Below are 23,603 nucleotides of genomic sequence, written 5' to 3' on the forward strand. Positions count from 1 at the left end.
TTTGCTTTTGGAGAAATCAAAGAGCACACAACCTGTCCCAATATCATAATAGTGCAAAGCCATTGCAAAGTGCAACAGAACTATATATTATACTATAAAACCTTTCATCTGGTGCATCTTTGTCAGTTACATTTTCATGGTTCACAGAGGTGTATGTTGAAAGTCTATAAAAAACCACAATATTTCACATATTTATATGTAGTTAACTGAGATCTGAGTCATTTGACCTGAATTTCAGCTTGGCATCCAGTAAACTGTAATTTTCTCTTGAATTCCAAGAAAACAAATAACTAGAAAACAAATCACAGAGTAATGTTACCCTGAATCATACTGTGCAAAGTGTTGTGTATTTTTAAATTATGTTTATCATAAAAATGAGGAACCGTTTGAAAATAAAATATTCAGCAGGAATTGTTAACAAAAAATCCTCCCAACACCCGGAGCTTTGTGGTAGCGATTGACCAGCCACTGATCCTTACAAAGCGTTAAATACACCCATGTAGAGTAGGCCTCGGTTCCTTCCATGTCTAGCTATGCTCAACCTTGACAAGGCTGCTGTGTGGTAGTTTAGAAGATGCGTCTGGGTCTTTTCACGTCTTTCAAAAGCTTCATCACCCCAACAAAAATCTGTTCTGCTTATTCAGGAGTAAAATTTTAAGCAGACTTTGGTTCTTCCAGCTTTTCATCTGAGAAGTCCATCTCCGTTAAAACACAATTAAAAATCAACTGTGTCCAGCGTGTGAGGAAAGCTAAGAAGAAGTAGAAACGTCACAGAATTAAATACAATTTATAGAATGGAGTGACCCACCCAGTTTATTAAAAGGGTGTTAAAAACGTAATAAATGCTAAATATAATGATCTATTTAAAGCAAAGAATAGCCTGAGAATAATATGCAAATGTATTTTTAAAATTGTTATTACTTATTTAAATATTATTAAAGAAAAAAGTAGTATTTATAATGTAATGGGCACCTCCATGTTGTAACTTAAAGGGACAGTCTACACTAAAATTGTTATTGTTTAAAAAGTTAGATAACGCCTTTACTACCACTTCCCCAGCTTTGCACAACCAACATTGTTATATTTATATACTTTATAACACTCTAAATTTCTGCCTGTTTCAAGGCCACTATAGGCAGCCTCTTAATCACATGCTTTTTATTTGCTTTTCACAACAGGAGACTGCTAGCTCATGTGGGCCATAACGATAACATTGTGCTCTCTCTTAAGGAGTTATTTAAGATTCAGCACAGTACTAAATGCAAGTCAAAAGATAATAAATGAAAAGTCATGTGACCAGGGGGCTGTCAGAAGATGATTAGATACAAGGTAATCACAGAGGTAAAAAGTATATAGTTGTACAAAACTGGAAATGGGTAATAAAGGGATTATCTATCTTTTAAAACAATAAAAATTCTATTGTATACTGTCCCTTTATCTTAAATCATTGCAAAAAGAACAAATAATAGAAACTCAGTCCCATAGCAAGAGTGAAGGACAAGGCTAAAAAACATAATTTATGTAAGAACTTACCTGATAAATTCATTTCTTTCATATTGGCAAGAGTCCATGAGCTAGTGACATTTCCCAAACCTCAAAATACCTATAAATACACCCCTTACCACACCCACAATTCAGTTTAACGAATAGCCAAGTAGTGGGGTGATAAAGAAAGGAGTAAAAAAGCATCAACAAAGAAATTTGGAATAATTGTGCTTTATACAAAAAAAATCATAACCACCATAAAAAGGGTGGGCCTCATGGACTCTTGCCAATATGAAAGAAATGAATTTATCAGGTAAGTTCTTACATAAATTATGTTTTCTTTCATGTAATTGGCAAGAGTTCATGAGCTAGTGACGTATGAGATATCAAATACCCAAGATGTGGAACTCCACTCAAGAGTCACTAGAGAGGGAGGGATAAAAAATAAACAGCCAAATGCTGAAAAAATAATCCACAACCCAAATATAAGTTATTCTTATGAAGAAAAGAAAAAGTGAAAATAGCAGCAGAAGAATCAAACTGAAACAGCTGCCTGAAGAACTTTTCTACCAAAAACTGCTTCAGAAGAAGCAAATACATCAAAACAGTAGAATTTAGTAAATGTATGCAAAGAGGACCAAGTCGCTGCTTTGCAAATCTGATCAACTGAAGCTTCATTCTTAAAAGCCCATGAAGTGGAGACCGATCTAGTTGAATGAGCTTGACCCAACTCCAAATAAGCTTGATGAATCAAAAGCTTCAACCAAAAGGCCAAGGAAATAACAGAGGCCTTCTGACCTTTCCTAGGACCAGAAAATATAACAAATAGACTAGAAGTCTTCCTGAAATCTTTAGTAGCTTCAACATAATATTTCAAAGCTCTTACCACATCCAAAGAATGTAAGGATCTTTCCAAAGGATTCTTAGGATTAGGACACAAGGAAAGGACAACAATTTCTCTACTAATGTTGCTAGAATTCACAACCTTAGGTAAAAATTCAAATGAAGTCCGCAAAACCGCCTTATCCTGATGAAAAATCAGAAAAGGAGATTCACAAGAAAGAGCAGATAGCTCAGACACTTTTCTAGCAGAAGAGATGGCCAAAAGGAACAACACTTTCCAAGAAAGTAGTTTAATGTCCAAAGAATGCATAGGCTCAAACGGAGGAGCCTGTAACGCCTTCAAAACCAAATTAAGACACCAAGGAGGAGAAATTGATTTAATGACGGGCTTAATACGAACTAAAGCCTGTACAAAACAGTGAATATCAGGAAGTTTAGCAATCTTTCTGTGAAATAAAACAGAAAGAGCAGAGATTTGTCCCTTCAAGGAACTTGCAGACAAACCCCTATCCAAACCATCCTGGAGAAACTGTAAAATTCTAGGAATTCTAAAAGAATGCCAAGATAACTTATGAGAAGAACACCATGAAATGTAAATCTTCCAAACTCGATAATAAATCTTCCTAGAGACAGATTTACGAGCTTGTAACATAGTATTAATTATTGAGTCAGAGAAACCTCTATGACGTAATACTAAGCGTTCAATTTCCATACCTTCAAATTTAATGATTTGAGATCCTGATGGAAAAACAGACCTTGAGACCGTAGGTCCGGCCTTAACGGAAGTGGCCAAGATTGGCAACTGGACATCCGAACAAGATCCGCATACCAAAACCTTGTTCCATGATGATCTTGGAGATCACTCTCGGAAGAAGAACTAGAGGCGGGAAGATATTAGCAGGTTGATAACACCAAGAAAGTGTCAGTGCATCCACTGCTTCTGCCTGAGAATCCCTGGACCTGGACAGGTATCTGGGAAGTTTATTGTTTAGATGAGAGGCCATCAGATTTATTTCTGGAAGACCCCACATCTGAACAATCTGAGAAAACACATCTGGATGGAGAGACCACTCCCCTGGATGTAAAGTCTGACGGCTGAGATAATCCGCCTCCCAATTGTCTAAACCTGGGATATGAACCACAGAAATTAGACAAGAGCCGTATTCCGCCCCAAACAAGTATCCAAGATACTTCTTTCATAGCTTGAGGACTCTGAGTCCCACCCTGATGATTGACATATGCCACCGTTGTGATATTGTCTGTCTGAAAACAAATGAACGGTTCTCTCTTCAACAGAGGCCAAAACTGAAGAGCTCTGAGAATTTCACGGTAATCTCACCTCTTGAAATTTCCAAACTCCTTGTGCTGTCAGAGATCCCCAGACAGCTCCCCAGCCTGAAAGACTTGCATCTATTGTGATCACATTCCAGGTTGGCCGAATAAAAGAGGCCCCTTGAACTAAACGCTGGTGATTTATCCACCACGTCAGAGAGTGCCGAACATTGGGATTTAAGGATATTAAATTGATTCAGCATGCAAAGCTGGAAAGGTCTCGTGTGAAAACGAGCAAAAGGAATTGTGTCCGATGCTGCAGTCATGAGGCCTAAAACTTCCATGCACATAGCCACTGAAGGGAATGACTGAAGGTGCCGACATGCTGCAACCAATTTCAAACGTCTCTTGTCTGTTAGAGACAGAGTCATGGACACTGAATCTATCTGGAAACCTAAAAAGGTGACCCTTGTCTGAGGAATCAAAAAACTTTTTGGTAAATTGATCCTCCAACCATGTTTTCGAAGAAACAACACAAGTTGATTCGTGTGAGATTCTGCAGAACGTAAAGACTGAGCTAGTACACAGAGAGTAGGGCACCCAGAACCTTTGAAAAGATTCTTGGAGCTGTTGCTAGGCCAAATGGAAGAGCAACAAATTGGTAATGCTTGTCTAGAAAAGAGAATCTCAGGAACTGATAATGTTCTGGATGAATTGGAATATGAAGGTAAGCATCCTGCAAGTCTATTGTAGACATATAATGTCCTTGCTAAATAAAAGGCAGAATAGTCCTTATAGTTACCATCTTGAAAGTTGGTACTCTTACATAACAATTCAAAATTTTCAGATCCAGAACTGGTCTGAATGAATTTTCTTTCTTTGGGACAATGAATAGATTTGAATAAAACCCCAGGCCTTGTTCCTGAAAAGGAACCGGCATGATTACCCCTGAAACCTCCAGATCTGAAACACACTTCAGGAAAGCCTGAGCTTTTACTGGATTCATTGGGATGCGTGAGAGAAAAAATCTCCTCACAGGAGGTCTTACTCTGAATCCAATTCGGTACCCCTGAGAGACAATGCTCTGAATCCATTAATTTTGGACAGAATTTATCCAAACATCCTTGAAAAACCTTAATCTGCCCCCTACCAGCTGTGCTGGAATGAGGGCCGCACCTTCATGCGGACTTAGGGCTGACTTTGGTTTCTTGAAAGGCTTGGATTTATTCCAATTTGAGGAAGGCTTCCAATTGGAAACAGATTCCTTGGGGGAAGGATTAGGTTTTTGTTCCTTATTTTGTCAAAAGGAACGAAAACGATTAGAAGCCTTAGATCTACCCTTAGGTTTTTTATCCTGACGCAAAAAAACTCCTTTCCCCCCAGTAACAGTTGAAATAATAGAATCTAACTGAGAACCAAATAAATTATTACCTTGGAAATTAAGAGATAGTAATCTTCTTTAAAGGAAGTACTATTTTCCATAGGAATAGTGGTTCGTTTAGCAAGAGTAGAAATAGCCCCATCAACTTTGGGGATTTTTTCCCAAAACTCTATTGCAACCGCTGGTAAAGGATACAATTTTTTAAACCTTGCAGAAGGATTAAAAAGAGTACCTGGCTTATCCCATTCCTTAGAAATCATGTCAGAAATAGCATCAGGAATAGGAAAAACCTCTGGAGTAACCACAGTAGGTTTAAAAACAGCATTTAAACGTTTACTAGTTTTAATATCAAGAGGACTAGCTTCCTCAATATCCAAAGTAATTAACACTTCTTTTAACAAAGAACGCATATACTATTTTAAATAAATAAGTAGATTTGTCAGTGTCAATGTCTGAGGAAGGATCTTCTGAATCAGATAGATCCTCATCAGAAGTGGATAATTCATTATGTTGTCGGTCATTTGAAATTTCATCAACTTTATGAGAAGTTTTAAAAGACCTCTTACGCTTATTAAAAGGTGGAAATGCAGACAAAGCCTTCTGAATAGAATCAGTAACAAATTCTTTAAAATTCACAGGTATATTATGTACATTAGAAGTTGAAGGAACTGCAACTGGCAATGTATTATTACTGATGGACAGTCTATCTGCATGTAAAAGTTTATCATGACAACTAATACAAATGACATTAGGAGATATAATCTCCACAATTTTACCAACAAATGCACTTAGCTTTGGTAGAACCGATGTCAGGCAGCAAAAGTTCCAGCAGATACTTCTGAGGCAGGATTGAGATTGAGACATCTTGCAGACTGTAAAAGAAAAAACAACATATAAAGCAAAATTATCAATTTCCTTATATGACAGTTTCAGGAATGGGAAAAAATGCAAATAGCATAGCCCTCTTACTAAGAAAGGCAAGAGGCAAAAGCAATGGGGCAATAAATAATGAAAAAAGTTTGGCGCCAAGTATGACGCACAACGTAACTAGAATTTTTTTTGGCGCCAACCATGTCCGGAAGTGACACACTCGCGTCACTAACGACCCAACCCTGTGTGAACCCCTGCGTCAACTATGACGTCGGAAATGACCAACTTGCGTCAACAGACGCGCCCTTTTCGCGCCAAAAAATTCTCGCGCCAAGAATGACGCAATAAAGTGTGGCATTTAGCATAAGACAGCCCGCAAATTAAAACAAGTAGTCAATTGAAAAAAAAAAAAAAGACTAAACCCCAGGTAAGAAAAATATTTCATTAATATTAACTTTCCCAAATATGAAACTGACAATCTGCAAAAGGAAATACATGAACCTGACTCATGGCAAATATAAGTACAATACATATATTTAGAACTTTATATAAATGCATAAAGTGCAAAACCATAGCTGAGGTGTCTTAAGAAATAAAATCATACTTACCAAAGACACCCATCCACATATAGCAGATAGCCAAACCAGTACTGAAACAGTTATCAGTAGAGGTAATGGAATATGAGAGTATATTGTCGATCTGAAAAGGGAGGTAGGAGATGAATCTCTACGACCGATAACAGAAAACCTATGAAATAGACCCCCGTTAGTAAAATCACTGCATTCAATAGGTAATACTCTCCACGTCCCTCTGACACTCGCTGTACTCTGAGAGGAATCGGGCTTCAAAATGCTGAGAAGTGCATGTCAACGTAGAAATCTTAGCACAAACTTACTTCACCACCTCCATAGGAGGCAAAGTTTGTAAAACTGAATTGTGGGTGTGGTAAGGGGTGTATTTATAGGCATTTTGAGGTTTGGGAAACTTTGCCCCTCCTGGTAGGATTGTATATCCCATACGTCACTAGCTCATGGACTCTTGCCAATTACATGAAAGAAGGTGCAAAAGTATTGCTTACATAGTAAAAACATGGTACAAGCCATAACCAGCAGACTCACCACCATCCCAGTGTTGGTATTTGTGTGTGCCCTGTTTTTACCATGTAAGCAATAATTTGAGTATCACAGCATTGTGAGGGCACATCAATTTTGAGACTTTCTCATGGAACTGTATTTTACATCTAAGGGTGCTTAGTATTACACATCCTCATTACTTCCGTTGTTTCGGACGATCGCTTGCAGACAGACACAGACTTGCACGGAATGGGACCAGTACATTCTATTAACTGAGGATCTACAGTTAATGTGGCTACACTACGGCTACACTACGGATGGCTATTTCAAATATTATGGTGCTTTTTTATTACAGAGAGCAGAGCGCCCATCTGTGAGTCATATAAAGGGACACAGTCTAGTCAAAATTAAACTTTCATGATTCAGAAGATCCAATTTAAAAAAAGCTTTCCAATTTACTTTTATCATCAAATTTGCTTTGTTCTCTTGGTATTCATTTTTGAAAGCTAAACCTAGGTAGGCTCAAACTGATTTCTAAACAGTTGAAAACTGCATCTTATCTCAGTGCATTTTGACAGTTGTTCACAGTTAGACAGTTCTAGTTCATGTGTGTCATATAGATAACATTGTGCTTACTCCCATTAAGTTATTTAGGAGCCAGCAATAGTTGGCTAAACTGTATGTCTGTCAAAAGCACTGAGATAAGGGGGAAGTCTGCAGAGGCTTAGATACAAGATAATCATAGAGGTAAAAAGTATATTGATATAATCGTGTTGGTTTTGCAAAACTGGGGAATGTGTAATAAAGGCATTATCTATCTTTTTAAACAATAACAATTTTCAAGTAGACTATGCCTTTAAGGACACAGTTCCTAACTATATTATTATTATTATTATTTTAATACTTTATTGAAACCAGTAATTTACAGAAAGCAAACAGATTTACATGGTAAAACATGACTGGTTACATAATCTGCAGTTATTAAGAAAAGAAAAAGAAAAACAATACTTTCTATTACAATGTGTGTGTAAATGAACATCTCAATTGTCTTAAAGACCATTAGACATGAATTAGTTCATAAAAAACAAAACATTGCAGTACTTTAAATTTAAACCATAGGGTAACCAACTGCTGAGAGGGAAAGAGGAAGTAAGGCCTCTGAATATAAAAACCAATGAATTCTTCGCTAGCCCTTTAAATGTAGTGTGATGTAAATGGTCAACTTTATATTGTTCGGATTATATTTAGGGATGCTAAGTGTGCTATTTCTTTATACGATACTCCTCCCAAAGAAATTTATTTTCTATGTATATGTCAGGACATTTAAGCTTCATAAAATAATTATCTTCCAATTGTAAGGTATGGTTACATTCCTGCAACCATTGCGCCAAGGTTAGGATCACATTGGACTTCCAATTTGTTGCAATAAGAATTTTTAAACTATTACTTACTACATTAAATAATATTTTCATTAGTGGTGTAAATTTTTTGGTAACTTTATTGAAAAGCCATAAACATGGATCCAATGGAATGGGGATTCCAAATAACTTGCTTGTCTCACTTGAGACATCTGACCATATAGATGACAATTCAGAGCATTGTCACCAAATATGAGCCATTTGTCTAGTAAGCTCTCCACACATCCAACACTGTTCAGTATTAAAAGGATAGGAAAGTCAAAATTAAACGATTCATATAGAGCATGCAAGTTTAAAGGGACAGTAAACTCAGAAATTTACACTTCAATTTTACATTTGGAGGATGTATTCAATGTAAGTTTCATTCATCAATTTTATTTTATTTTTTTCGCTACTAATTTGATCTCAAATATAAGCCCCCTTGTATATTAACTGTCCTCCTACCGCTCCACTGCTTTTTTTTCTATTTCAAAGCAATGGCCATCCACCCATCGTAACAATATCTGTCGCACTATTGACATTTGTGAATGCGCACCTGATGACATCAGAAATTTCTGGCTTAGTCTTTTAACAGGTTTACGCATGCGCAACTTCCAATGTTACCGTGAAGCGATCGATGCCGCTCTGAAGAGACGTGGGGGCCGATTTATGAAAGTGGGGACGAACATGATCCGCTGTAGCATACGCTGTCGACATTTATCATTGCACAAGCAGTTCTTGAGAAACTGCTTGTGCAATGCCGTCCCCTGCAGATTAGCACCGCTAGCAGGGGATGTCAATCAACCTGATCATATGCGATTTGGCGTACTGCTGTCCGCCGCCTCAGAGGTGGTGAATGATTTATGGAGCAGCGGTCTTAAAACCGCAGCTTCTTAACTCCTAACAGCTAAATCAAGCTCCGAATGAATTGGCACCATAAACATGAGCAAGCTTCAGTGGGAGCAAATGTAGGCGTGAAAATATTTGCATGTGGGAAGAACAAAATTGCTCTATACCGCCCATAAAAGATATGTAATTGAGGGGTTTGAGACGGAACGGCCATTAACGGTCATAAAAGTCATAAAAGTAAGATTAAATAGTTAGCTGGTGATTGGTGCCTGCATACATTTGTCTCTTGTGATTGGCTAGCTAGATGTGTTCAGCTAGCTGCCAGTAGTGCAATTTTGTTCTTTCAGCAAAGGATAACAAGAAAATAAAGTATATTTGAAATTTGTTTAAAATTGGATGTTCTATGCCTTTAAGATTATATAGTTTATTACACAATGCAGGTGTCCTAACTATATTATTAAACATGGTTGCAATACTGTGGTTTCTAAAAACACCTTGGATATTGCTTGTTAACTAGTTACAATTAGAACTTTACAACTAGTGAGCTGTTACGTTTATGAAATACTGAAAACCCCTTTATAGTACACTAGTGGGAAAGCCTGCCCAGAGGGCAGTCTATTGTGGTGACGGAGCCACCGAACCACCCTGCCATTTTCGGAAGGGCAGTCTATTGCGGTGACAAAACCACCCTGCCATTTTCAGAATCCAGTAGCTCTCATCCTACAGAGCTTTTCATTCGCAGGTTTTAGGTTTTTTTCTAACCCGCTCTCCCCATTAATGTCTATAGGGAAAGCGTGCACGAGCACGTCAAAACAGCGCTTGTATTTTGTGCGGTATGGAGCTCAACGCAGCCATATCGCATGCACAAGCCAGCTGTTTCAAAACTTGTAATTGCTGCGCTATAGAGGGTTAAATAACACAACTTTTGTTGCATTCGTTAAATTCCCTATAACTCGTAATCTAGGTGTGAATTAGCAGGAAATGCAGACTGTAAAGGGATATGAAACCCAAAAATGTTCTTTTGTGATTAAGACAGAACATACTATTTTCCTTTACTTCTATTAGCACTGCGGAATCTGTTGGCGCTCTACAAATAACCGATAATAATATTATCAAATTTGATTTATTCCCATGGTATTCTTTGTTGAAAAGATACCTAGGTAGGCACCTGGAGCACTACATAGCAGGAAATAGTGCTGCCATCTATCGACCTGCCATCTATCGTGCTCCAGAAATGGGCTGGCTCCTAAGCATACATTCCTGCTTTTTAACAATAGATACAAAAAAAAACAAAGAAAATGTATAATAGAAGTCAAATAGAAAGTTGTTTAAAACGGCATGCTCTATCTAAATTGTGAAAGAAAATTTTGAGTTTCCTATCCCTTTAATTTCAAACTTCTATTGAGAGAGCTACAAACATTAGCACACAAATATATTTTTTCTCTTTAATATAGTTATAGTGAACATACCAATATAAGTTACAATGCACACTTTTTTTCTGATATCACTATGATATTGGATTTTGGGGGACTAACTGGACACAATGGGAACTTCCTTTGTTGCAGTTTATGTTTTACTTATTAACCCCTTAATGACAACTGACGTACCATGTACGTCATGCATTAACAAGCAGTTAATGACAATGGACGTACCTGGTACGTCAGTTGTCAAACAGAGTGCTGGAAGCGATCACAAATGCTTCCAGCAGCTCTGAGGGTATTGCAGTGATGCCTCGATATGGAGGCATCCTGCAATACCACTTTACAAGCCTCCGATGCAGAGAGAGCCACTCTGTGGCCCTCTCTGCACCGGTAGCGATAGTGCCAGTGTCCGCCGGGTGCACGGTGCGCGTGCACGGTGCGCGAGTGTGCACCCATTAGCCACACTGACACCAATGAATGAGGGCAGAAAGGGGAAAAAAAAGGGATTTTTTTTTTTTAAAAATATAAAAGGATCTGGGAGGGGGTGGGGGTATTGTGGGGGGCTGCTACACTACAGAAATAGTTTTTTAAGTAAAAAATAAAATAAAAATACTTTTTGGGGGGTTTTTGGGGCCAAACTGGGTACTGGCAGACAGCTGCCAGTACCCAAGATGGCGGTAATTAGGTAGGGGAGAGGGTTAGAGAGCTGGAGGGGGGATCAGGGAGGTTGGGGCTAAGGCAGGGGTCCATCACAGCTAAAATACTTTATTATTTTTATTTAAAAAAAAAAAAAAAACCTCTTTTATTTAGTACTGGCAGACTTTCTGCCAGTACTTAAGATGGCGGGAACAATTGTGGGGTGGGGGAGGGAAGAGAGCTGTTTGGGAGGGATCAGGGGGTGGGATGTGTCAGGTGGGAGGCTGATCTCTAAAATTAACCCTGCAAGCTCCCTACAAGCTACCTAATTTAACCCCTTCACTGCTGGGCATAATTAACGTGTGGTGCGCAGCAGCATTTAGCGGCCTTCTAATTACCAAAAAGCAACGCCAAAGCCATATAAGTCTGCTATTTCTGAACAAAGGGGATCCCAGAGAAGCTTTTACAACAATTTCTGCCATAATTGCACAAGCTGTTTGTAAATAATTTCAGTGAGAAACCTAAAATTGTGAAAAATGTTAAGTTTTTTTTTTATTTGCTCGCATTTGGCGGTGAAATGGTGGCATGAAATATACCAAAATGGGCCTAGATCAATACTTTGGGTTGTCTTCTAAAAAAAAATATATACATGTCAAGGGATATTCAGGGATTCCTGACAGATATCAGGGTTCCAATGTAACTAGCGCTAATTTTGAAAAAAAGTGGTTTGGAAATAGCGAAGTGCTACTTGTATTTATTGCCCCATAACTTGCAAAAAAAGCAAAGAACGTGTAAACATTGGGTATTTCTAAACTCAGTACAAAATTTAGAAACTATTTAGCATGGGTGTTTTTTGGTGATTGTAGATGTGTAACAGATTTTGGGGGTCAAAGTTAGAAAAAGTGTGTTTTTTTTCAATTTTTTCCTCATATTTTTTTTTTTTTTTTTTAGTAAATTATAAGACATGATGAAAATAATGGTATCTTTAGAAAGTCCATTTAATGGTGAGAAAAACGGTATATAATATGTGTGGGTACAGTAAATGAGTAAGGGGAAAATTACAGCTAAACACAAACACTGCAGAAATGTAAAAATAGCCATTGTCATTAAGGGTAAGAAAATTGAAAAATGGTCCGGTCATTAAGGGGTTAATATTATAAATATTTAATATTTTTGTAGAATAGTACTTCATTTTGTTTTTATATAACACACTGCTTTTTTTTTTTGCAAAATTCATAATCCTTACCTAAAAGTTTCCCAATGCAAGGTGGTCTTTTGTATTCTGGAAGATATACTCCCATGAAGTAGACCGGAATTCCAGATAGAGCGATTCCAATTCCAATAAGGGAGTTTACAGTGTCACTATACAAAGGAACAATCACCAAGAACACCGTACACAAACAAAATACGATCGGGTAAAACAGGCTGAGCTGGAATATAAAAGAGGGAAGATTACATTTTATTCATTGCCATGAGATTCAACTGTACAATGTTCACTAACAACCCTCTCCAATCTCTAAGCCCCTGAGCTTCCTCAATTCCTATGTTTATTTATGCATCTGATTCACTAAAACTGATTTATCTTTCCATTCTTTGGTGAATTAGACGCATGCAGTAATATAGAAACTGGTTAGGCTGGAGAGGACTTTCAGTGAACTTCATTCACTACACAAAGGCAAGCTTACACTTGTACATAGCCGGGGAAGATGTGTTCACTGCACAGTCATAGCAAAAGCAGAGGATATTATGCTTAATACATTGCCAGGTAACAGAAGATTAAATTGTGCACAGCTCATATAATGTTATTTCTCTAGTGCATAATGGAGAGAAAAAGAGTGAGAGTGAGTGAATGAGCAAGAGGGAAAGCACAAAAGAGATAAACACTGCCAAGGAGAGCACTAATGTATGTGAGAGAGAGCAAATGAACACGACAATTACCCTGTGCATAACATCCACACATAGGGACATAACTGACCTTCACAGGCCTTGGACGATCTGGCTCCTTCCAGCGCAGGTAAACCTGTCCAGCAATTGACAGACCAACAAACAGCCAATAACTGAAGCTGTAATAATTTATGAGCTGGAAGACATCCTTCACTGACAGATAGACAAGAGTAGCAGCACACTGTGGGGTAACAAGCAGGATATCATCACACAGCAATGTTTATTTAAAAGGAACCATGTTTACTATAGTAAATCCTTTAATATCTTTTTAAACAGCTAATTCTGAAAATGGGATTGGGATGGTTAATCTCAGTGATAGTGTTTGGGAATTCAACAGAAGTAGCTTTTTCTAGTTCCAATAAAATGAAAGTTCATAAATGGTTAGGTTCCAACAAGCTATGCAAAGATTCCAGACCGGCTCAAAATCTGAATAAAAATAAGTACTTTATTACAAAACAATTAAAAGATTAAAGCAACATGGGTTAAAAATATAGGCAAACAAACTAAAGTAGGGGTCAAATAATGGCACTCTATGACCATCTAACGCGTTTCGGATAGAACTGTAATATGTAATCTTTTATTTTTTTTGTAATAAAGAACGTATTTTTTCCCAGGAGTTGTGCTGGTCTGAGATTTTTGTATAGCTACATCTCTTCGGACATTCCCCATAGTGCTCTCCTGGTTATTCCCAAAGTTTTGGTGGTGACGTTAGGCAGATATTAGAAAGTACTCCACGGATGTCACAAAGGAGTGAGATACTCTAGTTTGGCATATCCCGCTGCAGGGTCATTTGGAATTAAATACCGCTCGGATATGTAAGTAATTATGTTTCCTTTGAATTGCTACCTATAAAGAGACTGCTGATGAGTTATTTATATCAGCCTCTGTTTCTTTTGTAGCTTCTATGACTATTGACAGCGGCACGTAAACTAACACGTTTGTCTAGGTTCCAACAAGAACATGTTGAATTTATACTTAGACTATTGGTAGCCAGTAATATAATTATCAGTTAGGGAAGCTCTGTATCTTCTCACTGGGCTCCGCCATCTTGGAGCTTATATTTGTCATGTAACTTTTAAAATGTTTAAGAAAAATGCAAAAATGTAACAATTCTGCTCTCTAGTATGTGAGCTAAACTAAAATACAAGGTACAGCTGTCAAAAAGCCAGACCTGTGAAAGTGCACTACTTCTTTCACAGGAGGCAACAACACGCGAGCTACAAGATGGTGGTGCCCAGTATAAATTGCAGAGCTTTAGCAACTGGATTCTTTAATAAGTAAAAATAAGAAAACAATAGCATGATCAGTAGTAACCATACTACTGTTGTTGTAACCAGCAGTTTAATGTCCCGCTAAGTTCAAACATGGCAGCACCCATTACTTTATAAAAGTTTAGTGGAATTTAGAAAACCATCAGTTTTTTTTAAAATGACAGGATAAGGGGACAAAATAAATAATCTCATACTATTTAATATCACTTTAAAAACTACAGTTGAAAGTTTATAAAACAATACTCAAAAAGTGCAATACAATTATAATAGATGCATTTTTTTCACATTATATCTTTAAAAACAACTGTTTATTGAATTTTCTTGTGGATCTTTGCACTCCCCTTTCTTTATTGTTCTCTTATACAGACATAACAGCGTGCACAGCAGGAGGAAGCCTGATAAAGTGGTGTATCATGTGCCAAATTTTTTTTTGCATGATTTAGGGCTAGATTACAAGTGGAACGCTTAATTATCACGCACTCGCTAACGGGCAAATTTGCCATTTGCGGGCACGCAATAATTAACCAGGTATTACAAGTGGCTGGTTATTGCTACTGCAAGTTTAGAAAATTAACCAGAGATCCGATCTCTGGTTAATTTTCTAAAAGTGCCCCAAATACCCTCAAAATAGAGTTTTCAATTTTAAAAAAATGCAGCATATACATAAATATTTAAAACTGCTGCCCATTGCGCTACTTACCCCCTTCCCTGAACAAGGTTCTAATGCCGTCTGTGACATCATCAGAACGAGGCTTCCATTAGAGCCCATGGAAGCGCGCTCTCATGAGCTCGCATTCGCATTGCTGTTAACTTGCAATACCAGCGCACATTAGCACAACTGCTTTTTCCATACTGAGACAGGGTCAGTTAGTTCCCCATGAGCTGGAGATCCCTGGACAACATAATCTGCCGTATTCAGCAGACTGCACTTCACAGATCTACCTACATACAGAACTTGGTGCATTCACTGCATGTCAGTCATATTTGAGAAATAAAGAAGGTTGTATAACGAACATAAATAAACATTTTTTTTCTGAAAAACCTAGAGTATTTAATACACTGCTACATGCACATTTATGTTTTTTTATGTTATTTTTAAAATTTCCATGAATCTATTAGGATTTCAAACAAAATGTCCCTTGCTTCATATCAAATGTTTCCTCTTGCTAGATGTCTGCAATGCTTATCAGGCATATGAAAGAGCAATATTTACATTTGTGCTAATTTTTACAAACTTTCCATTTATCTTTTAAAATTCAAACATAATTTCCCCTTAAGTGATTTCTTATTAAAAGTTTCCCCGTGCTAGATGTCTGCTATGTATAACGTGCATTTGAAAGAGTAATATTTCAACATCTTAACGTTAAACTAATGGAATGTGCATGCCTGTGTGTAACAGGTGCTTGATAGCTCACTGGCTGATATGCATAATTTCCACTACTTTATCTTAGTTAAGCAACATATTTCACAAAAAAACAAGTTGTGCTGTATTATTATTTTGTCTCAATCATGAAAACTCAGCTAGAGTTAAGATGTTTGCGCTTGTCGGGTTGCATTCGTATTACAAATTAAAAAAAACAACGTATTTTGCACTAGCGTTAACCAGAATAGCTTAAAGGTTTTTGCGTGAGCGTGCATGTATTCCCCCATAGAAATCAATAGAAAAAAAGTGGGAAAAAATCTAACACCCGAGAAAGCACAAACACCATTGCATTTTCACATCCCCCACAGAATTCAATGGAGAGAAAAAATATTGTTGAAAAACACCCATCGCATAAATAACATAGCATAATCGCATTAGCAAATGTTAAATATTTACAGCAAATACATAGTTAAAACCTTTATGAAATATGAATATTGCATAAATATGTTTTATCATGTTTTCATCTACTTAAGGGCTCTAATGCACTTATATATATGTTTATATATGTGTACATATATAATAATTTTTTTATATGTGTATATATATATATATGACTCTAAATACATAAGTATGCATATGAATACATTAATATATATACACACACATATATATATATATTTATATATATATATACAATATCTCACAAAAGTGAGTACACCCCTCACATTTTTGTAAATATTTTATTATATATTTTCATGTGAGAACACTGAAGAAATTACACTTTGCTTCAATGTAAAGAAGTGAGTGTACAGCCTGTTTAACAGTGTAAATTTGCTGTCCACTCAAAATAACTCAACACACAGCCATTAATGTCTAAACCGTCGGCAACAAAAATGAGTACACCCCTAAGTGGAAATGTCCAAATTCGGCCCAAAGTGTCAATATTTTGTGTGGCCACCATTATTTTCCAGCACTGCCTTAACCCTCTTGGGCATGGAGTTCACCAGAGCTTCACAGGTTGCCACTGGAGTCCTCTTCCACTCCTCCATGACAACATTACGGAGCTGGTGGATGTTAGAAACCTTGTGCTCCCCCACCTTCCGTTTGAGGATGCCCCACAGATGTTTAATAGGGTTTAGGTCTGGAGACATGCTTGGCCAGTCCATCACCTTTACCCTCAGGCAGTGGTCGTCTTGGGGGTGTGTTTGGGGTCGTTATCATGTTGGAATACTGCCCTGCGGCCCAGTCTCCGAAAGGAAGGGGATGTCACAGTACATCTTGGCATTCATGGTTCCCTAAATGAACTGTAGCTCCCCAGTGCCAGCAGCACTCATGCAGGCCCAGACCATGACACTCACACCACCATGCTTGACTGTAGGCAAGACACACTTGTCTTTGTACTCCTCACCCGGTTGCAGACACACGCTCGAGACCATCTGAACCAAATAAGTTTATCTTGCTCTCATCGGACCACAGGACATGGTTCCAGTAATCTATGTCCTTAGTCTGCTTGTCTTCAGCAAACTGTTTTGCAGGCTTTCTTGTGCATCAACTTTAGAAGAGGCTTCCTTCTGGGACGACAGCCATGCAGACCAATTTGATGCAGTGTGCCGCGTATGGTCTGAGCACTGATAGGCTGACCCCCCACCCCTTCAACCTCTGCAGCAATGCTGGCAGCACTTATACATCTATTTCCCAAAGACAACCTCTGGATATGATGCTGAGCACGTGCACTCAACCTCTTTGGTCGACCATGGCGAGGCCTGTTCTGAGTGGAACCTGTCCTGTGAAACCGCTTTATGGTCTTGCCCACCGTGCTGCAGTTCAGTTTCATGGTCTTGGAAACCTTCTTATAGCCTAGGCCATCTTTATGTAGAGCAACAGTTATTTTTTTCAGATCCTCGGAGAGTTCTTTGCCATGAGGTGCCATGTTGAACTTCCAGTGACCAGTATGAGAGAGTGTGAGAGTAATAACACCAAATTTAATACACCTGCTCCCCATTCACACCTGAGACCTTGTAACACTAATGAGTCACATGACACCAGGGAGGGAAAATGGCTAATTGGACCCAATTTGGACATTTCTACTTAGGGGTGTACTCACTTTTGTTGCCAACGGTTTAGACATTAATGGCTGTGTGTTGAGTTACTTTGAAGGGATAGCAAATTTACACTGTTATACAGGCTGTACACTCACTACTTTACATTGAAGCAAAGTGTAATTTCTTCAGTGTTGCCACATGGAAAGATATAATAAAATATTTACAAAAATATGAGGGGTGTACTCACTTTTGTGAGATACTGTATATATACATATACATCTTTAGCAATGTATATTTATGTGTCTCAATGTTAAAGCCATTTGACTGTCTTTTTTATCCTAACACCCGAGATCTCATATCTTAGAGCTCTTATAACTTTTTTGTGCAATAATTTTTTAATTAATTTTTATTAGACAGTGTTAATATGAGTGTAAGTGTACTTTGTAATTTATTTTTGAAGTGTTTTATGCAAGTTTTTCGTTACAGAAAACAGTTAACCACATGTCTGAAATTGCGGTAAGGATTGAAGTATAAATGGTGATTGCGCTAGCGTAATCACAATTTTGCTCAACTTGTAATATCAGCGTAATGAAAAAGGCTTGCTAAAAGATAATGGGGCCTTTTTAAGAACGTGCGAGCGGACATGATCCAATATTGCAGATCATGTCCGCTGCACATCGATAAATGCTGACAGCATACACTCTCGGCATTTATCATTGCACCAGCAGTTCTTGTGAACTGCTGGTGCAATACTGCCCCCTGCAGATTCGCGGCCACTAGCAGTTGGTGCAAATCAACCCGATCGTATTCGATTGGGTTGATTTCCAGCGATGTCTGTCCGCCGCCTCAGAGCAGACGGACAGGTTATGAATCAGAGGTCTTTATAACTTTGTAACTTAAGTTTCTGGCGAGCCTAAAGGCTTGCTAGAAACAAGGGGCATCAAGCTCCATACGCAGCTTGATAAATAGGCCCCAATAACGCTTTCGCAAAACTGTTTGCGCCTCACTTTTAATCTATCTCTATATGTTTAAAACACCCTCTGTTAGTTGCAATAAAAATAACTTTACTGTCCCTTTATTTTACAAAGAATAGAACTGCCATTCGGTGGAATGCACTTAGATAAGAAACAACATATAGCATATAGAAAGTAATAATAAGCTAGTTGATTATTTTTCTTCATCTATACGGTTCTTTTTCAATTTACTTATCTTTACATAACAGTGTGAAAAGATAGAGAACAGCTCACATTGAAAAGCAGGGCAGGTACTGGGGTGAACCTCTCCATGTGGATTAATGATAACATGTCCGGCAGGTGACCCTCTCTTGAACCTACAAAAAACAATCTTTGATACAGAAAAAGAGTAAAAATTAGTCAACATGGCTGATAAATTCCTCACCCTCACCTATAATAATTCAAATAAAAAAGTAACCTACAACAACTATTCAAAATTGTGTCTCAAATCAAAGCGTAAGTATCTGAACATTTCTGCCCTACAGATCTCACTGTTTTTCACGCAAACTATAAAGGTGGCACGGTTGTGACAAAATATGCAAAATACTAATTACTCTGAAAGGAAAACCTATATATACGAAACAACGTATTTAAAGGGGCAGTAAACACCAAAAACGTTATTTTTTAAAAATCCCTTTATTTACCATTCCCCAGTTTTGTATAACCAACACATATTAATACACTTTTTGTTTCTGTGATTACCTTATATCTAAGCTTCTGCAGACTGCCCTCTTATTTCAGTTCTTTTGACAGACTTGCATTTCAGGCAGTTAGTGCTGACTCTTAAATAACTCCACAGGCATGCGCACAATATTATCTTTATGGCACACATGAACTAACGCCATCTAGCTGTGAAAAACTGTCAAATCCATTCAGATAAGAAAGAAATTAGTATATGAGCCTACCTACAGTATCCCACAAAAGTGAGTACACCCCTCACATTTTTGTAAATATTTTATTATATCTTTTCATGTGACAACACTGAAGAAATGACACTTTGCTACAATGTAAAGTAGTGAGTGTACAGCCTATGTAACAGTGTAAATTTGCTGTCCCTTCAAAATAACTCAACACACAGCCATTAATGTCTTAACCGTTGGCAACAGAAGTGATTACACAAGTGGAAATGTTCAAATTGGGCCCAAAGTGTCAATATTTTTTGTGGCCACCATTATTTTCTATCACTGCCTTAACCCTCTTGGGTATGCAGTTCACCAGAGATTCACAGTTTGCCACTGGAGTCCTCTTCCACTCCTCCATGACGACATCATGGAGCTGGTGGATTTTAGAGACCTTTCGCTCCCCCACCTTCCGCTTGAGGATGCCCCACACATGTTCAATAGGGTTTAGGTCTGGAGACATGCTTCGCCAGTCCATCACCTTTACCCTCAACTTCTTTAGCAAGGCAATGGTCGTCTTGGAGGTGTGTTTGGGGTCGTTATCATGTTGGAATACTGCCCTGCGGCCCAGTCTCCGAAGGGAAGGGATCATGCTCTGCTTCAGTATGTCACAGTACATGTTGACATTCATGGTTCCCTCAATGAACTATAGCTCACCAGTGCCGAAGGACTCATGCAAGTCCAGACCATGACACCATGCTTGACTGTAGGCAAGACACACTTGTCTTTGTACTCCTCACCTGGTTGCCGTCATACACGCTTGACACCATCTGAACCAAATAAGTTTATATTGGTCTCATCAGACCACATGACATGGTTCCAGTAATCCATGTCCTTAGTCTGCTTGTCTTCAGCAAACTGTTTGCAGGCTTTCTTGTGCATCATCTTTAGAAGAGGCTTCCTTCTGGTACGACAGCCTTGCAGAAAAATTTGATTCAGTGTGCGGCGTATGGTCTGAGCACTGACAGGCTGACCCGCCATACCTTCAACCTCTGTAGCAATGCTGGCAGCACTCATGCGTCTATTTCCCAAAGACAACCTCTGGATATGACGCTGAGTATGTGCACTTAACTTCTTTTTCGACCACGGCAAGGCCTGCTCTGAGTGGAACCTGTCCTGTGAAACCGCTGTATGGTCTTGCCCACCGTGCTGCAGCTCAGTTTCAGGGTCTTGGCAATCTTCTTATAGCCTAGGCCATCTTTATGTAGAGCAACAATTCTTTTTTTCAGATCGTCAGAGAGTTCTTTGCCATGAGGTGCCATGTTGAACTTCCAGTGACCAGCATAAAAGAGTGTAAGAGCGATAACACCAAATTTAACACACCTGCTCCCCATTCACACCTGAGACCTTGTAACACTAATGAGTCACATGACACCGGGGAGGGAAAATGGCTTATTGGGCCCAATTTGGACATTTCCACTTAGAAGTGTACTCACTTTTGTTGCCAACGGTTTAGACATTAATGGCTGTGTGTTGAGTTATTTTGAGGGGACAGCAAATTTACACTGTTATACAGGCTGTACACTCACTACTTTACATTGTAGCAAAGTGTAATTTCTTCAGTGTTGTCACATGAAAAGATATAATAAAATATTTACAAAAGACTCACATGGTTTTTCATATTTTTGCTTGCAAACTTTTGATCATCGAGCCCTAAAACTAACTTATATATATATATATATATATATATATATATATATATATATGTCCTTCATGTCATTCATTCTGCATGTTCCTACAAATCACGTTGAAAAAGTGAATGTTACATTCAAGTATTAAATGTTAGCATTCAAATATTGGAAAAGTTTAAATAATATAATAATATAATATAATACTGATTCTAAGAGACTTACACTGAAGTCTGTGAGAATTAATATTACCTGAATGTTCCATTCAATTTGAAAGAGATAACATTAAAAGGTATAATAGACAAAAAAGCTACCTCTCCTATAACAATCTCCAACTACTACAGACTACCATCTTCCCTATCTATTTGCAATCCCTCAATCTCCCGGACTTCTCCTGCCCCCCCCCCCCCCCATTCCCATAAACCTAATTATTTGTGATACCATTTATTTTACTGATAACCAATACCACTCTATTATTGTTTTTTTCTGAGGGACCTGTAATTTAATGTAACCTGTTATTACTTTATTTTTCAAAATAAAAATTAATGGAAAAAAAAGGTATACTAGACAATGGGCTGTTAATTTAATACAGTATATCGGAAACATATGGAAAGTGTAAAAAAGGACCCTGCAAAATAATACAGATTGCGAAATAGAAGAGTAATATTTATTTCTTATAAAAAATAATTTTTATTATTATATAAATTAGTTTAGTATGGTGGAGTCTCTCAATATTTGTTATTTTACTAAACACAAGAGAAAATCTAAGTTATAATAGAGTATCTTTAAAAGAGGGTGTACAGCAATCTTTTCTCTAAGAAAATACAAATTTATTAAAAAATCCTATCCTATCTAAACTAGACAAAAAGAAGATAAGATCAGTTTTGGATAATTTAATAACAGATAACTGCAAAGTGAAATTAAGGTGGGGAAAGGCCGTGAATTACAAAGAGATCAGGAAGATTACCAAACAATATGTTGTATAACTACTTTTCAGGTAAAGGTTCATATGACTCCCCCAACAGGGTTCTGATTTAAAAACAACTCTAAAAATAAAATGAATAAAAAAAAACAAGAGGGGTACTATGTACCGTTGAAAAGAAGAATAGTAGGTAGAAAAAAAGAAAAGCTCGCCGTAGAGCTGGACACAAACACGTGACACGGAACAAGTCTGCGTCAGAATTACGAACGCTGACAGTGAAGAGAGGCTCCAGGATCAGCTTCTACAGTGCTTCATATTATATATACAAGAAGGATTAAGAACTTTATGGGAACAATGGACTGAAGGTAATGCCACTGCACATGTCCTGTCCATGTCCTATTTTAAAGTTTACAAGGATATATGGTGATAACTTCCTTCTTATAATTGAAAGTTTACAAGGATATATGGTGATAACCTCTTTCTTATAATTGAAAGTTTACAAGTATATATGGTGATAAAAAAAAGGGTAGGGAAAGGGAGGCTAGTAGAGCCAGATTAATAATTCTTTACCTAGGACTGTATGGCAACGCCCAGGTGCAAACAAAACCTTATATGATTGGCTGATTCAATCAGCCAATCAGATTTTTCTAACTTAATTCCGATTGGCTGATAGAATCCTATCAGCCAATCGGAATTCGGCGGACGCCATCTTGGATGACGTCATTTAAAGGTACCTCATTCGTAGTTCAGTAGTCGGCCGGGATGGATGCTCCGCGGCGGCGGAGCGAAGAAAGAAGATTGAAGATGCCGCCGGAAGAATGAAGACTTTGCTGCCGCTTGGAGGAAGACGTCGCCGGAGGAAGAATTCTTCTTTGCCGCTTGGAGGAAGACATCGCCGGAGGAAGAATTCTTCTTTGCCGCTTGGAGGAAGACATCGCCCGGATCGGATCAGGAGTTCGGCCCGGTGTGGTGAAGACAAGGTAGGGAGATCTTCAGGGGGGTAGTGTTAGGCTTTTTTAAGGGGGGTTTGGGTGGTTTTAGAATAGGGGTATGTGGGTGGTGGGTTGTAATGGGGGGGGTATTGTATTTGTATGCAAAAGAGCTGAATTCTTTGGGGAATGCCCCACAAAAGGCCCTTTTAAGGGCTGGTAAGGTAAAGAGCTTTGACATTTTTTTAATTTAGAATAGGGCAGGGAATTTTTTTTATTTTGGGGGTTTATTATTTTATTAGGGGGCTTAGAATAGGTGTAATTAGCTTAAAAATCTTGTAATCTTTTTTTTATTTTTTGTAATT

General features: G+C 38.0%; 1 protein-coding gene across 2 annotated transcripts in view; it reads right to left on the bottom strand.

Annotated features, from left to right (window-relative positions):
• Positions 1–328: 328 nt before the first annotated feature.
• The window catches only part of SLC7A6 (solute carrier family 7 member 6), a 97,389-nt gene continuing 74,114 nt past the window's right edge, over positions 329–23,603 (bottom strand). For both annotated transcript variants that reach the window (XM_053700502.1, XM_053700508.1), the window contains exons 7-10: positions 19,095–19,191; positions 13,203–13,352; positions 12,474–12,657; positions 329–749 (exon numbers count right to left, since the gene is read on the bottom strand). In XM_053700502.1, coding sequence (XP_053556477.1) covers positions 655–749; positions 12,474–12,657; positions 13,203–13,352; positions 19,095–19,191 — 526 coding nt within the window. In that variant the 3' untranslated portion in view covers positions 329–654. The remainder of the gene's footprint in view (positions 750–12,473; positions 12,658–13,202; positions 13,353–19,094; positions 19,192–23,603) is intronic.

The sequence above is a fragment of the Bombina bombina genome, chromosome 1, assembly GCF_027579735.1.
Source record: "Bombina bombina isolate aBomBom1 chromosome 1, aBomBom1.pri, whole genome shotgun sequence".
NCBI lineage: Eukaryota > Metazoa > Chordata > Amphibia > Anura > Bombinatoridae > Bombina > Bombina bombina.